Here is a 14,858-nt window from a genome sequence, read left to right as displayed (position 1 = left end):
TGTTTTATTTGGTAGATATATTTTTGAAGAGTTGTTTTAAATATTTTTCCATTGCTTCGAGAAGTATTACTATACATAATCTTGTGTGTTCCTTCTGTGTCTGTCATGCTTTATTCTAAAGGGTTCCAGCTGTCGTAGAATAATAAGAACTAGCCGAAACCCGTGGAACATCCACGGAAGGGAGGATGTGGTGTATGGATAGAGTGTACCATTATGGATGGCATAGGGGATTTGCTTGTCTGAGTAAGAGTTAGGAAGAAAGATGAGAATGAAGAGTGCGTATATGAACAACGATCGCCGACACCGGCACAAATGCATGCTCTGGATTGTCCACTCAGTGGACGGCTTGCTTTCGCCTTCGCCTGTCCAATCAGCGGACGGCTTGCTTCGCCTTCACCCAGCAGACGCCAATACGATGGCGTCGTAAGATGGCGTCATATCGGCAGTTAATCGGATGCTTTTGGGCCCCAACGTTGGCCAATTCAGATTTTTCGAGTATGGCTGTACGTGATAAACAAAGAGCGCGGTTCGTAGATCGTAAATCCATTAGTGCCGTGGGCATCGGGTCACTGGGTGCGGCGTAAAAGGGATAACAAAGTCGAGTCCTTACGCTATTATTATATAGATGGTACCATTGGAACCACTACATTAAGCTCCGGATCTGGCAGAAGGCATTCTTTTGATTATACAGACACGACATTTTTACATCTTTTAAAATGTTGTTGCAAGTATATTGATTTATTAGCTTTCTAACGATGCCATTTTTATTACTCGAGGACAAGAAGACCCCTTTAGAATAAAGCTTCTCACACACACACACACACACACACACACACACACACACACACACACACACACACACACACACACACACACACACACCGTTTAGTAATAGAAGATTCAACAAGGAGTAACTACAGGATAGCGATGTGTACCAAACATGACCTGCATTTCCAAAGCAAAAAAAATACAACAGATTTTTTCAACTACAGTGAATTTAATTCTCTCTCTTTTATAGCATGCTCACCATGGGCCCATCCAATCTGGGTTAAACCCCTGCTGGAGTCGGATTTCACCACAAATTTGCCGCTCCAATGCAATTCCACAAAGAGATAGGCACTGCATTTCAGAACACACAGTCCTTTGAAGGGACAGTACCATTTTATGGTCTTCCACCATCTACACCTAGGTTTTTCACATCAAATATCCCGTTGGATGTTTTGGTAAGAGGAGACCTTGGTCTAATTCTCTGTTTGAAGTTAGCTGCATAATTTGCTGTACCTGCAGGTTCTGGGAATATTGTGATTTCAAGCACAGGAATGGTACCCCAAATGATCACCTTTGTCTACGTTTATCATCAAGGTTGAAGCATTGTATTTGTTAGGGATTTAGGCAAGGGACCATGTTTTTCAAATCTGGACGAAATGCAGTCGAATGCTTATGTCGTATTTTAACTTCTGTCGAAAAGTTGCAGCTCAAAGCAAATCCAGGAAGGACTTTGTCTGGCTATTTTGATATCGAGTCAAAAGGGTAGCGCATGCTATCCATTCATGTAATATCATATACAAACCAAAATGGCACTCGGTAGAGAGCATACCTCCACCTGGCTGACTAGTTTTACATTTTGTATCGCATTAACAAGGCCGGATGTGGATCCGGACCCGAACCAAAATCTAATGGGCTTGTCATTGTCACCTATCCAACTCATCAAGCAAGTTTTGTCATAAGCATTCCACAACTTTTTGATATATCGTGCTATAGATCGTTTTTCGCTGCATCTCTCAACTGGTGAAGAATTGCTTAAAAAATTTCTCGTATCCGGATACGGATCTTCACCAAAATTAAACCAATTCTTTCTTGTTACACACCCAACCTGTCCACCAAAGTTAGTCCAAATGAGTCCACAACCTTTTGAGATATCCTGCTCACAGCCAAACAGACAGACAAACACACAGGGTGAAGACATCTGCCCACCTTCGATGGTGGAGGTAATAAATGTGAGTTTGTGGCAGTGAACAGCACCAATTGCATGCATGCTCTTACCGATTTTTTTTTTTTTTTTTTTTTGTATACAAGATCGAGGCTCGTGAAGGAGCGAACATTTATCACACAGAAAGACAAACCGACAAACCGACACATAACCGACAAACCGACACATAAAACAAAAAGCATCGGGAGCGGTAGACAAGATGGGGAGAGAGGGGGAAGGACACAAACACAACATTTGAGAGCAGGAACCGAGAGACATGGAGACATCGAGAGATCTGTGGGAGGGAGAGGGCTTTGGGGGGGAGGCATGGGAAAGGGGGTGGGAGAGGCATAAAACATATGAAAATGTGGAATTGATGCGGGAGCGGTAGACAAGATGGGGAGAGAGGGGGAAGGACACAAACACAACATTTGAGAGCAGGAACCGAGAGACATGGAGACATCGAGAGATCTGTGGGAGGGAGAGGGCTTTGGGGGGAGGCATGGGAAAGGGGGTGGGAGAGGCATAAAACATATGAAAATGTGGAATTGAAAATGTGGAATTCCACAATTGAAAATGTGGAATGTGGAATTGAAATGTGGAATTTGATGAAAATGTGGAATTGGACTGCAGAAGCCTTGGCGAAGTGGGAGTGAAAAGGCCGTTTGGAAATGTTGCCGTCAGCGTGGAACTTCATCTCAACCCACACCCTCAACTGTGCTCGAGATTCATGAACAAGGCGACCACATTTACCACTGAATATCAAATCTGCTAAGGAAACCTTTTTCTTGAGCCAGGAACGAGCATTATCTGACTGCAGAACAATGGCCTCTGAGAAAAGGCTTAGGTATCAATTCCTAAGGATTGAATCCCTTGAGAGATCCCTTGAGAATCCCACGACCTGGCCAAAGTACTGCAACATGTTGGGTATTAATGGTGGCTGATTGCAGGTAATTCCATTGTTGAATGCTTTCAATATGATTTACTTCATGGTGCACTGACCGATCACAGGCTCTGTTGGTTGCTCGGTTTCATTCAATAAAAGTGTCATGAAGGTGTGATGGATACCAAAAGATGTTGTGACGTCACGTGACCCATACTCCCAGCCTCACACTTATCCGCAGTGCCTCGAGACTCTTAAGCATTCATTTTCTGTTGAAGGTGGAAAGGTAGAATTGTCAAAATGATTTGATGCATTTTTCTGTTAAACCAGTGTGAAAAGAAAGCCTTTGTAGAAAATGAGGAATAAAGGCAACATGCATCCACTGTTGAATATAATGTCTGTCGAATGTTAACTTACATCGACATTTACACTGTGTGCACAATAATTTCAAATGTGATCGTGAACTCACCCAATCTGTTTATCCCTTGCTATTTTATTTTAATTCATCACACGCATTGTAAAATAAGGCACTAAAATGTAATCTCCAACGGAATCACTTTATGTTATGCTAAGGGGAATTGTATTATGTGTGAATATATTGTAGATGGCAGACAATTCCTAAACGTTCTTCCAATGAATGGTGCACACATTCATGCATCATGCTGCAGGTGAAACACCAGTGACAGCTCAAAGGTGAAGATATCTATATACTGTACATATATACATATATACAGTCACGTGAAAAAGTAAGTACACCCCGTGTAAAGTTTTGACTTTTTCAACATATTTCAACATACAGCTATTTGATCTTCATTTCAACAATATTGATAGATAAAGGTGATATAATATAACAAATATCATGAAACATTTACATTTTGTAGTCCATTGTATAATTTAAATAAACATAAATGCAAATTTCGCATGTGGAAAAAGTAAGTACACCCCTACATTTATCACTACTTCAAATACCTAAAATTAGAATCAGGGGCACCAGGTCAGGTGCAAATGATTAGAACATCGTCAGAGAGGATCTTGGAGGAACCTGTCTTATTTAAACCTCAGACATTTAGTTTGGTTTGCTATTTGTTGTTGAAGCGTGTGGCGTCACCATGCCGAGATCAAAAGAGCTCTCTGAGGCCTTCAGAAAGAAGGTTATAGATGCCTTCGAGTCTGGGAAGGGATTTAATAAGATCTCCAAACAATTTGAAATCAATCATTCGACTGTCCGGAAGATCAACTACAAGTGGAGAAGATTCCAAACAACTGCCAACTTGTTCAGGCCAGGCCACCCCAGCAAGTTCAGCCTGAGAGCAGACCGCAAGATGCTGAAGGAAGTCTCGAAGAACCGCAGAATGTCATCATGGGACCTACAGGTAGCTCTTGCCACTGTTGATGTCAAAGTGCACGAGTCTACCATTAGAAAGAGGCTGCACAAATTTGATCTACATGGGAGGTGTGCCAGGAGGAAACCTTTGCTGTCCAGAAAGAACATCAGGGCAAGACTAAAGTTTGCCAATGAACACCAAGGCAAAGACCATCACTTCTGGAACAATGTGCTCTGGACAGATGAGTCAAAGGTAGAGCTATTTGGCCACAGTACCAGAAGACATGCTTGGTGAAAACCAAAGACAGCATTTGACCACAAGAACCTGATACCAACTGTAGAGCATGGTGTTGGAAATATTATGGTTTGGGGCAGCTTTGCTGCATCAGGGCCTGGGCAGCTCACCATCATAGAATCCACTGTGAATTCTTCATTGTACCAGAGGGTGCTTGAGGATAATGTGAGGCCATCTGTTGGAAAGTTGATGCTCAACCGAAGGTGGACCTTGCAACGTGACAATGACCCTAAACATACCAGTAAATCCACCAAGGAATGGCTGAAAAGAAAGAAATGGAGGGTTCCGGAATGGCCAAGTCAAAGCCCGGATCTAAATCCCATCGAGATGTTGTGGGGGGGATTTGAAACGAGCTGTGCATGCAAGAAACCCCTCAAACATCGCACAGCTGAAAGAATTCTGCATGGAGGAGTGGGCAAAAATTTCTCCCAGTCGATGTCAGAAACTGGTAGACAGTTATAAGAAACGCCTACTTGAGGTTGTTTCTGCCAAAGGGCGCAAAACCACCTATTAGAGCCAAGGTGTACTTACTTTTTCCACATGCGAAATTTGCATTTATATTTATTTAAATTATACAATGGACTACAAAATGTAAATGTTTCATGATATTTGTTATATTATATCACCTTTATCTATCAATATTGTTGAAATGAATATCAAATAGCTGTATGTTGAAAAGGTCAAAACTCCCAGTCTTGAGACCACCAGCGGGTTGCTAATCAACGGTGATTGCCAATTAGTTGACCACGTGTCCCAGGGTCCTCCGTCTAATTACCGTTTACATGGGGGTCACATGGTTTTCTAGCCGGGGAATGATTCCTCGATATGCACTGATCTTATCTTATCTTCAGATATTAATTGGATGCAGCCGAGCAAAACTGCCAGTGCACATCGGACATAGACTGATTAGTTGGGGAATGAAAACCTCCCAGGCTAACCTACATGCGGATGGTGCTAGACCAATGGACAAAATGACAGGCAAAGACAGATCGGAAGAACAGTTCAACAATAGGGGTTTTCTTAACAACAATAGGGGGCTAAGCGGGAGTATATGGTGCAGTTCAAAGCACTTTGATGTACAAGCAATCCGTTTAATGTGCAAGCCATCAAAATATCTGGCAAAACTGTACACGCAATTAAAAATGGAAGCAAAAATGTACAAGGGGCAATGTGCAAGCAATTAGAATGTACAGGCAAAAAAGGATGGACAGAGACAAAGAAGAGAGCTACACGAAACGATCTAGCTTATACAATTACCTATCTAATCACAGTACAAGGGTGCCCAATCAGAATCATCCACGGAAGGTAGATAAAGTAAAAGAGACAGAGCACACCGAGGTGGTTTTGACCTCTTTCCTCACTGACGAGTGACTTCAAAAGCTTTATTCATGTCTATTTCCAGGAAAAGAGTTCTCCATGGAGGATATTTTTTGTTCATGCTGTCTGGACTGTATTGTGTTATTGTAGAGAGATGAGTGGTTGTTGAGTTCAGTGGACAAAAGCCATGCTGAGATTGGGATCGAGGAATAAATGGCGAGACTGAGTTATTGGGGAGTTGTTAGGTTTCAGTATTTGGTGTAATGATTGCTTTTTTGACAATGCTATTGTGTGTCCATGAGTAGTTGTATCTTTTATTTCGGGCATTAAGGGCTAAAAGGGCTTCAGTCTCTCAGGTGCATATTTGAGATGTTGTCTGGTCCTGTACAATTTGAGTTTTGGGCATTTTAAAAATCATATCGAGAATTAATTAATTGAAAGGTGAAAGGTCGTGGAGCTTCTTTGTCAAGTTTCAATTTCTTTAGCCTTTTGGTGATAGACTTGTTTCTGGGAATGGTGGGTTGATGACTGTTTGAAATGTATTGCTTTGTGACTGTGGGGTGTAAGAATGAATGACTGCAAGTAGGCCATGGGTCCACTGTGAGCTGGAATATTTGTATTAAGGTAGGTTTGTACATTTGAGATGGAGACATTTGTTACATCTAAAGCAGAGAACTGACGAGTGATGGTTGGTGATGCTGATGCTGCATGTAGGACAGATGTAGATGGATGGACCAGGGTTGAGGTCAATGTCTCCAGCAAGTAGAAGTAAGAGATTCAGGTGGCTGGAGATGTCTGAACTTCGTTAAGAAAAGGAAAAATGAAAAAAATGAAATGTAATCCTCAGGAGCACGGCTTTGCACCTTCGCTCGATTCCACCATCCGTAGTTCTTGCATAGTAGAAGGAGCGGATGTCCAACCTGACAAACACCAGCATGAGGGTTGTTACAAACATCAGTTTGTAATAAATTGGGATTTTAATCTAATGAATACTGTGATTGAGCCAACACTGCATATACCTAGGACTCTGACAAGTGGATTTGTTTAAAAGAGTTTGTCATAGCCAAACAACACATGACAAACTCAAATCCGTGGTGGGACAAACTCAAATGGAAGCAAAAATGTACAAGGGGCAATGGGCAAGCACTTAAAATGTACAGGCAAAAAAGGCAGAGACAAAGAGGAGAGCTACACTAAACTATCTAGCTTGTACATTTACCTATCTAATCACAGTACAAGGGTGCCCAATCAGAATCATCCACGGAAGGTAGATAAAGTAAAAGAGATAGAGCACACCGAGGTGGTTTGGACCTCTTTGCTCGCCGTGTGCAGACCACGAGCTGCATTTCCCATTCACTGAGGGAGGGGGTCAAAATGAGGAATGCTGATTGGTGTCCACGATGCATATTGAAGAGGTGCAAGTGGGAGTGTGGGTGAGATGCGAGTGAGGTGCGAGGAGGAAACTGGAAAGAGTTGCGTATCTGCGGGTACATCCTAAAAAGCACTGTTTGTGGCAGTGCCTTCGTTGATCTCCTGCGTAAAAAGCAGATGATCAGACAAAAGAGAGAAAGAACGTACAAGGAGACAGACTTCATGTGTGTGGTGAGAGATTAACTGCATGTGAGTGATCATTGGCATCCGAATCGCTCGCTCGCCCAGCGCCCAATCCCACAAACTCTGTTCCGCCGACCAAGCCAAAAAGATCCTCTCAAAGATCCTTCTCAAAGATCCTCTAAGATCCCCTGGAGTCTAGACAAAGATTCTGTCGGACTTCCGAAACACTGTGCTTGTATAGCCACTTAGTGGGGGGCAGAGCTTTGATGCGGATTGAAAGAGCGGATTTGGTGAAATCCGGATACGAGAATTAAAAAAAATTCATGTGATTCTTCACTGTTGAGTGACAGGGCCAAAGAACGATATATAACATGATATTTCATGATTATATAGCAAGTTGTGGACGGATTATGACGAAACATGGTGGATGAGTTCGTTATGTGACGTACAGTCATGACCAAAAATATTGGCACCCTTTTTTCAAATAATGCACCATTTCTTCCAGAAAATTGTTGAAATTAAAATATATATTTTGGTATCCACAAATGTATTTCTTTGGTTTACAGTTGACCAAAACAAAAAAAGCTGAAAAAATTACTAAATGTTAGCTTATTCCACATAGAAATCCTAAAATGGCCCGGACAATATTATTAGCACCTTTTAGAAGTTGTTAGAAATAATTAGATTTCAAGCAGGTGATTCTCCTTTACTTTGGAATTGAACTCACCTGTGGTGGGTTGCAGGTGCCTGCAATATAAAAATCACTCATTCAACCTGTTTGAATGCAGAAAAGGGGTCATTCTACTGTTTTGTGTCACTGTGTGTCCACGGAAAGTGGAGTTCGGCATGGAGAAAAGAGCATGGAGAAAAGAAAGAAAACCAGAGAATTGTCTGAGGAGGTGAAATACAAGATTGTAGACAAGCATGGACTACCTCAAGGCTACAAGCCCATCTCCAGAGACCTTGATGTTCCTGTGTCCACTGTACACAATGGTATCAGGAAGTTTATGGCCCATGGCAACCTCTCTGGACGTGACCGCAAGAGAAAACTTGAATGAAGATTGCAGCAAAGGATTGTTTGAATGGTGGAGAAAGCACCTCGATCAACTGCCAAGCAGATTCAAGATGACCTTCAGACACAAGGTACGACAGTTTCAACTCGCACCATTGGTCGCCAACTCAATGAAAGGGGGTTCTATGGTAGGAGACCCACTGCTGAGAGAGACATAAGAAAGCCTGACTGGTGTTTGTCAAAACACACCTGAACAAGCCAAAATCATTCTGGGAGAATGTCCTGTGGACAGATGAGACCAAATTAGAGCTTGTTGGTAAAGCACATCATCTCTATGTTTACAGAAAACACAATGAAGCCTTCAAAGAAAAGAACACCTTCCCTACAGTCAAACATGGAGGAGGTTCAGTGATGTTTTGGGGTTGCTGTGCTGTCTCTGGCATTGGGTGCCTTGAATGTGTGCATGGCATCATGAAATCAGGAGATTACCAAGGGATTTTGGAACACAATGTTCAACCCAGTGTCAGAAAGTTGGGTCTCTGACGAAGGTCATGGGTCTTGCAACAGGACAATGACCCAAAACACACTTCAAAAAGCACCCAGGAACAGTTCAAAACAAACCGTTGGACTGTTCTGAAGTGGCCAGCAATGAGTCCAGATATAAATCCCATTGAACACCTGTGGGGAGATCTGAAAACAGCAGTTGGGAGAAGGCACCTTTCAAATCTGGGAGAACTGGAGCAGTTTGCCCAACAATAGTGGGTGAAACTGCTAGTGGAGATGTGTAGGAAGCTAATTCATGGCTATAGAAAGCGCTTGACTGCAGTTATTTTGTCCAAACGCTGCGATACCAAAGTAAGTCTTGGGTGTCAATAATTTTGTCAATACCATTTCTTTATATTTTCTGATTTAAAAGGATATATTAAGTTCTGAATCAAAAACAAAGGTTCTGTAATATTAACAGTGAAATAAATAATTGTGGAGACCAAATACTTTTGTCAATTTCAACTTATTTTTAGAGAAAATTGTGAGTTATTTGAAAAAAGTGCAAGGGTGCCAATATTTTTGGCCACGTCTGTACAAGTTGATTCGATTTTTGTTAAGATAGGCCTACTGATGCAGATCCGACCGATCAGGGCAATAGAAAACGTAAACTGTTCAACCTGACGGAGGTATGCGCTCTACCGAGTGCCGTTCTAGTTTTAGGTAAGGGAACTATGTTTTGAGGTTTACAGGTTAAATAAATTGAAAACAGGATGTTGTGAAATTAACATCATTTTTACAGCAATCCTTTAAATTATAATATATTTTAGGAACAGCCAATACTGTACAATTAATAGATAGAATTGTGAGGTGTGTTTGTGTGGAGAATTCTGAGGAACATAAATAAATAAATAAAGAGACTTATGTGTGTTTGTTGGTTTTCATAGTTGCACTCAATCAAGATTACCTGGATTGCAGAACATCTACCGCTGTGGCAAATATGAGTACTCTTTACTTCTGCTGAGGTCATGAGCCAGGATACTTCAACAAAGAGCAAAGGACTAGTGATTGTCCTTTTATCCCCTCGGAGGTCCCAAACTCAAAGGGCATGACCTTATAACCAAACGGACAGCTCAAAGGGGCAGCAGGATGGCCAAATGCAGTGGAGGGCCGCACGCTGGAGTGATCAAACACCGTTGTTTGGCTAGCGGGTTCAACAATGCCCTCCGAAACGCCAAGCTTCCTGGCAATTAATCAAAGAGTACAGATTCGTTCAACCAGCAAGCTTCCTGATCGGAAACCCAAGCTCCTCTGTTTTGGGGATAACCGGCCACCTCGGATGTATCTTTGAGGTTTGAGCGCAGGCCCTGTGCGGATTAGGACTTTGATGTTTGAGCAGGTCGATAACGCTTAATGGATAATAATGCCAAGGGTTTTGTGCAGTGAATGCATCAAATGATATTTGGATGATAAAAACTTGGAATAAGAAGTGGAAGGAAAGCATCAGTTGCATTTTTATGTTGACAAACGTTTTATTTTTAAAATCTTTCCAGACACTGCTCCCTAATGTCTGTATCTGGCAGAATACCCAGAGGGCCAGTTGGTAAATCTATGCGATCAGATGTCCAACATGTAATTCAGTTGATCCTGACCTTGCTGCAAACCTACTAGATCTTGTAATCCAAAAGCATCAAACACAATTTTGGTGATTCATCCTTAAACACTGAAGGGAATTTGATTGAATTCAACCTTGATCAAACCTACAGTGTTTTCCTGCTCCCCACATCCCCTTGACTCTCTTTTTTTCTTCTTTGTAGATGCCTGTTTGGGATCTACCATGACCAGCTGCCCTTCATAACCATGTGACTTGCAGTTGCGTCGCTGCTGCTCTTCTTTCAAACAATACATTATTTTCTTGGACTCAACAGGATGTAATCAAGGTTCTGCTTCATCTTAGATACCGCAATGGTGCTGTACGCATCTCCGTTCCCACACCCGGCACTGCGAGCAGCGCATGCCACTGCCTGGCTCCTCTTATTCCCCTGCTACTGGTTTTCAGATCGACTGCTGGCAACATTGCTTCCGACCACTCGATCTGAACCAAGGCAGAGGCGCCAGGCCTCACGTGACCGCCATCGCCGTGACTATGACGCTGATGGTCCTTTCTCTGAAGACAATGGTAGGAGTAGTCGACCAGGCTGGTGTTTTCAAGCCATTTCAGTGCTGTTGGCCTTCCCTGTTTATTTAGCCTGTACTGCTGCTTCATTCCCATTTGCAGCTCTCGGTTTTCTGCTGTGGGCACCACTACAGTTAGCACGAAGGCCATATTCTTATGCTAGGAGGGTCACAGCGAAGGCTGGGCAAGCCGATCACTGCCCCACTGGGCCTACCGATTGTCACCCCCCGGGCTCTTGCCGTAGTTTTGCTTTTGCAACAGCACACCTTTCACTGCTTCCTGACAGCCTTTCCCACCTTGTCAACCTGGACGACACTCAACAACGGGCACGAGAAGCCGGGCGGCGTATTCGCTGTGGCTCAACGCGTCCACAAATAAAGATCTATATTGACTCCCCCACAAACACCTCTGTGTCAGCTTCCAGCTGGGCAAGTCTGGCAGTGCAAAACTCACCTGGCACATGTCGAAGTTCAAATGCGTCCCCAGCATCCGGCTGTAAACGAGTTGCCTATGTTAAGGGAACGACTGGAGAAAGTGTGAACAAAGATTATGGGGAGAATGTTATTGGTTCTGAGGACAACTCAAAAACTGCAGAACATAGTGAGGGTGACACAGCCTCTGCCAATGGACCTCTAATACCTCATGGCGTTTCCTTCGTTCCTGAAAGTGATTCGTGCTCTTGCGAATCTCTCACACAGCCTTTCCGTTCAACTGGACCATCAGTCTCACCTCCAGAGCCTCAAGTTTGTGGCAGTGGGAGCTGGACACGTTTTGTCTACAAGCCATCTGTAATGAAGAAAAGTTCAGTTCGCAAGAAGAAGCATGCTGATGAACCTTTTGACCATGAGATTTCAGCTTTTTTCCCTGCCAACCTCGACTTTGTGTGTCTCCAAGGGATATTTGACCGACGTGCAGCAGAGAAGCTCAGGCAGCAGCTGTGGCCATGCTTCCCACATATCCTCTATGATGTTGGTGCTTGTGGGTTCCAGCCCTGTGGATTTAAGTGCTTTGGTAGTGGATTGCTCCTTGCCAGCCGTTTTCCTCTGCTCGATGCCGAGTTTCGCTGTTTCCCGCATGCACGTTGTGCCGATGCACTCGCATCTAAGGGGGCTCTCCTTGTTAAGGTGGGTTTTTGTGCATCTTCACTTTCTCAGTGCTATGCCATTTATGTATCCAAAAGCTCGTGTGTTGATGTGGGGTCTCAAATGTGTAAATGATGCATAAAGGGAGAAGTTGAGGGTGAAGTCATCATTTCTGCCATTCTTGCACACATAATAAATAAATGATCCTTAAGCAGCAGAAGTGTTCTCTCATGTGAAGGCAAACTGTACACTTATTTTAGAGGATGTGCCCTGTTAGTTATATCTTAATTTCCACTCTGCATATATGGAATATAAGTATTTAAATGCAATTGGTTCAATTCCCGACAGAGCATCCCACCAAACACAATAATGTTATTACAGAATTGTAAAAAAAATTTGACATCAAAGCCTGCCTTTTCCCCAACGGCCTGATCTCAGATCATCAGTTCTGTTTCCGACCCAGTCATTCTACCCTGGACGTGCTGCTTCGACTCTCTCAACAATGGATGGAAGCCCTCAATCTCAGACATGTGATCATGCAGCGTCATCCTTCGAGACATGTCTCGAATATTTGATACTGTCTGGCACCCCGCCTTGATCTCCAAACTCCATGCTTGAGGCATACAATGCCACCTTCTCTCATGGATCGCTGACATCCTCCACTGCTGTATTCAGCGTATAGTTCTTAACGGAATCCTCTAATCTCCTCTCACTGTCAAGGCTTAAGTGCACCAAGGCCCAGTTTTGTTCCTCATCTTCATCAATGATCTTTCTGATTCCCTACAAAATCCTGCTTATTGCATTGCTGATGATTGCACCCTCTTCTGTATCATTTCTCATCCTTCAGATTGGCAGGCAGCAGCCACTTCAATCTCTGCAGACCTTGATAGAATCAGGAGTTGGTCCAACACTTGGAATATGTATTTCCACCCCGACAAATCCCACACACTCACCCTGTCTATCCAAATCGACCTTCCGGAAAACCTTCCCCTTCTACTTCCTAAACAAACCACTCGAAGAGATTAGGTCACTCAATCTATTGGGCCTCACCACCAGCCATGTTCTTTCTTGGGCAGACCATATGTCCAGGAGGGCTTCCAAAGCAGGCCGCCGACTGGGCATCCTTCCTCGTGCAAGATCTTTCCTTGGTCAATCTAAACTTTTTATAACCCACAAGGTACAATGCCTTTGTTCATAGCTATATGGAGTACTGCTCTCCCTTTGGGCTGGTTCCCCTGCATCATACCTTGTCCTTCTTGATGCCATGGAGAGTAAGGCCCTCAAAATTAATGGGATCTCCCATGACAAAGCCGAGTGTCTAAGCCTATCACTTTCCCATCGCAGACATCAGTGGTCTGTCTGTCTTCTACCACCCCTTTCTGTCATTGCACCCTCTGCTCTTTCTGTGCTTTATCCCCATCAGGTCTTTGCAGGAGGTACATTGTCCACCATCAACCCCCTTGTAGTGAAACTACCAGCATCCAGAATCACTGCTCACCTCCACTCTCTTGTTCCTCTTTTCCCCACCCGTGGAACCAGCTTCCACATTCCCTTCAATCTCACTCTTCCGTCCAGGTCTTCAAGACCTGGATTCACTGCCATGTCGATCAGATCACCAACCTCCTCACCTCACTCCCCACACCATACAAAACCATGATCTCTTCTACCCCTGATAAGCCCTCCCATTCCCACATCCAAGCCCACCTTCTTCCAAATTTCCAGTTTTTCCTTCCTTAGAATTTGCTGTCCATTTGCAATTTGATCTTGTGCACCGCTTGTGTCCTTCCCTATCCTGCATTCTTACTCGTATTCCTTGTTTGTCTCCATCTATTTTGTCCCTCAATCCTGCTGCTGGGCCTCCTCTCTCCCACCTTCTATTTCTGCTGTTCCTTTTGTTCTGCATTCTAGGACTTTTATGAGCCTCGAGTTTATATAAAAACAAAAAAAGAGGCATATATATATCTGAATACGTTGTCCATATGTGATAACCTTTGCACATCGATAGCTTAACGGTAGATTTAGCACATTTTCTGAACCTTACTCCTAATAATAATAATAATAATAATAATAATAATTAATGTATTGTCATATATATGCAATACACATGCAATGAGAAGTACTTTGAGAGTGTGCTGAAAAAAATTACATTGAAAAAGAAATGGATTCATTGTGAATAGCGAGCCTTAAAACAACATTTCGGTGATAAAATGAAATGAGAAAATTAAATGTGGCATTGTTTAAAATATCCAAAACCATGCTTTAGATGTTCACAAAACTTTAGACGGATTCATTGAGTGCGGATTGCAGTTGGGTAAAAGCTGTCGTGCAAGCGATTACAGTTGGTTTTGATGGAACGATAACGGATAACGTTTACCCGAACGAAGAAGTTCGAATATATCATGTGCTGGGTGGAACTCACCCTGGATGATAGCTTTTGCTCTTTTTCGACCCAAATGTAGTGTAGGCTCTTTATGGAAGGCAGATCGCACCCAATAATTTTACAAGCACTCTTTACTGCCCTGTCAAGTTGGGATCGGTTGTCCCGCGTCGAGCTGCCTTACCAAACGGTGAAGGACAGTCTAAGGACACTCTCCATCACTGCGCGATGGAAACTGATCAACACAGGATGGCCAACACCAAAACTTTACAACCTTCTAAGAAAGAACGACCGTTGCTGAGCCTTGTTCACACTTTTCCACAAGTTTTTCGACTTTGTTACGGTCACTCCCCCAATCACTTTCATCACTGTTGAGTGATGTTCGT

The 14,858-nt window shown here is 43.1% G+C and overlaps 1 protein-coding gene across 2 annotated transcripts in view; it reads left to right on the top strand.

Moving 5' to 3' along the window:
* SMPD3 (sphingomyelin phosphodiesterase 3) overlaps positions 1-14,858 on the top strand; it is a 110,831-nt gene that overhangs the window by 53,705 nt on the left and 42,268 nt on the right. For both annotated transcript variants that reach the window (XM_068131191.2, XM_068131192.2), the window contains exon 2: positions 10,655-12,137. In XM_068131191.2, the coding sequence (XP_067987292.1) occupies positions 10,803-12,137 (1,335 nt within the window). In that variant the 5' untranslated portion in view covers positions 10,655-10,802. The remainder of the gene's footprint in view (positions 1-10,654; positions 12,138-14,858) is intronic.

Source organism: Myxine glutinosa, chromosome 11 (genome assembly GCF_964187855.1).
Source record: "Myxine glutinosa chromosome 11, kmMyxGlut1.1, whole genome shotgun sequence".
NCBI classification, from domain to species: Eukaryota; Metazoa; Chordata; class Myxini; order Myxiniformes; family Myxinidae; genus Myxine; species Myxine glutinosa.
Note: the sequence above shows the minus strand (reverse complement) of the source record. Positions and strands in the feature narration are given on the sequence as shown.